The 2,313-nt window shown below is 36.5% G+C and overlaps 1 protein-coding gene across 1 annotated transcript; it reads right to left on the bottom strand.

Annotated features, from left to right (window-relative positions):
• Nucleotides 1-295: 295 nt before the first annotated feature.
• LOC111866325 (ELMO domain-containing protein 2) lies at nt 296-1,948 on the bottom strand. The gene has a single exon (XM_023855166.2). It carries the CDS (start codon nt 1,654-1,656, stop codon nt 709-711), a length of 948 nt encoding a protein of 315 aa, XP_023710934.1. The 5' UTR covers nt 1,657-1,948; the 3' UTR covers nt 296-708.
• Between the last annotated feature and the right edge of the window lie 365 nt (nt 1,949-2,313).

The following is a 2,313-nucleotide window of genomic DNA, read 5'->3' on the forward strand; positions in this document are numbered from 1 at the left end:
ATCACAGCCAGAAGTGAAGTCCCAGTAGTGAAGATTTGCTTGTACTCTTACAATTACTCCAATAAATCCAAGCATGGTGAAAGGATATGAGAGAAGTTACCTTTTGTTTTTGCTAGGTTTAGCTGCAAGTTTGGTAGTAGATAACACCATGTGAAAGTTAATTATATTAGCAAAAGCACACTTCCAATCATAACTTGTACTACATATGGATCTTACATCAGCATAGAATTTTAATTTGTAATTGTGATGTGTACTACAAAAAAAAAAAAAGAAAGTTCAGCAAAAAAANCACACTTCGGCTCTATAAGCAGAAATACATAACAAATGCTATTCAGTGGGTTACAAGCACGAGTTCTATAACAAGCTATTCCTTAGGATGGAAGACACAAACTGCACTATTTCTTGATATCACAACAAATTTTCATATGCAATAACAATTGGAAACTCTTGGAATGCTGGTGCCAGTGTAGATCAAACTAACAAGAAATATCAATAATAATAACATACACAGGTAAGACTCATTTCAGTAACTCAGTGTTAGTAGCCTTTATCCAAAGGATAGCATTCAATATGTGTGAAACACCATTAGATAATAATATTCAATACTGATAGCCTTGACCCAATGTTGAGGATTCAGAATGTGTGAAATACTGCAATATCACAATAAAGTTCTATTGCACTAGCAACAAATCTTCATCATTGGAATATTTATATATTGTCAACAGCTATGTTTATCCTCAATGCAGAAGCAGGATTCATGAGAGATATACGAATCCTACTCTCAAATTTCTCTTTTATATATGAAAAGTCCATTACATTACGAGGCTTTGCTTCAACCCAAAACCTGTCAAACTCATAGAACAAGTAACAATAAAACTGGTGGAAAACTTTCACAGTTGGCAGTCCTCTTGAAACATTATAAACATGAGACTTTGCAGACCCATCTTTCAGCATGTGATAAGCCATGCTGGTTAGATTTATGCCTACAATTGCAAATGCATAGCCATACTGAGGGTGATGGGAATGTGACAGTACATGGCTAGCAGGGCCAGGATATTCCTGTGCAAAATAAACCAAGTTTTCTAGTCCCAGCAATCCCATGCCCCTGAAGTCTGTTTTTGGATCATCCCCTTGAAAACCAATGTCTTGCCATTGTTTGGTGATTCTAGATTCAAGCTGAACTGATGGCATCAGCAGTTCCCATAAAGTCAACAATTTATTTTCATGATCCTTGTTGTCGGCATCATATGGAGTAATACGAAGAGTTTCGACATCTTGAATCAACTGACGATATCCCCAGATATGTTCGATGCACTTTGCGAAAGATTTCCCAAACTGTGGATGGATTTGTGGATTGATTTGTTTCACCCTCAAAACAGTGTGTACAGCATAATGAATTATATTCTCTTGGTTCGTGCCTGTAAACTTTCTGCCATCACTCATTCTATCCAAGATCATGACGAGTTTTTTTATATCACCAGATCTAGACTGAAGGAGCGATTTCTCGACACTAAGTGATCTTGGTGCACCAGGTTTCTCACCATAACATACCCTCTGTAGTTCGCATAATCTTGTAGTTTCTCTCAAAAACCTCTTCACTAAAGGCCTTAAATACCAGCAAATAACAGCCAATAAAGACCGAAACACAGTTAACATTTTAATCCCTAAATTTACGAACTCTGATAAATTCAAGGATGAAGATCTAGATAACCTTACTTTACTTTGCAACCCTGAATTCGACGACAATGACACCCAACCATAATTTAAAAATATACCAACTACTTTTTCAGTTGAAAAATTTCTCGATCTAATACATAACTATTATATAGCTCACATATCCACATCACCCAGTCATACACTATTATGTATAAAGCGTAAATCAATAAATTCAGCTAGAGTCCTTTTTTTTTCGCGCTTTTTCAATCTCTGCATTTCCATGGCACTCTTTTGTCTCTTAACGTTGGCATGCATGACATACCAGGAAGGCCAACAGCTTTTGGTCACCAGTACAAATTGTCCTTCACATCTTCAATTTTATCCTCTGCTGTTGCACGAACCTTCAGAACAATGAAATCACACCAGCGACCTCTTAGTACCATGTACAACAGCCTGTCATAAAATCCACCCATTTAACTGCTAATATGATTCTCTTATGTACGAAAAAAATACTTCCTTATCCATGATTCTCATTCCCCTTTCCATAAATAAATGCATATTTTCCTGCTTGTTCGGTACCATCTCTGTCCCATCTCACCTGCACTCCCGCTAAATCTAACATTTGTATTTTGATATTTTTTTCACCACTCTCATGAG

The sequence above is a fragment of the Cryptotermes secundus genome, unplaced genomic scaffold (assembly GCF_002891405.2).
Source record: "Cryptotermes secundus unplaced genomic scaffold, Csec_1.0 scaffold40, whole genome shotgun sequence".
Taxonomy (NCBI): domain Eukaryota; kingdom Metazoa; phylum Arthropoda; class Insecta; order Blattodea; family Kalotermitidae; genus Cryptotermes; species Cryptotermes secundus.

Coding starts and splice junctions, on each gene's coding strand:
- LOC111866325 (XM_023855166.2), bottom strand. CDS start 1,656: ATGTTAACTGTGTTTCGGTCTTTATTGGCTGTTATTTGCTGGTATTTA.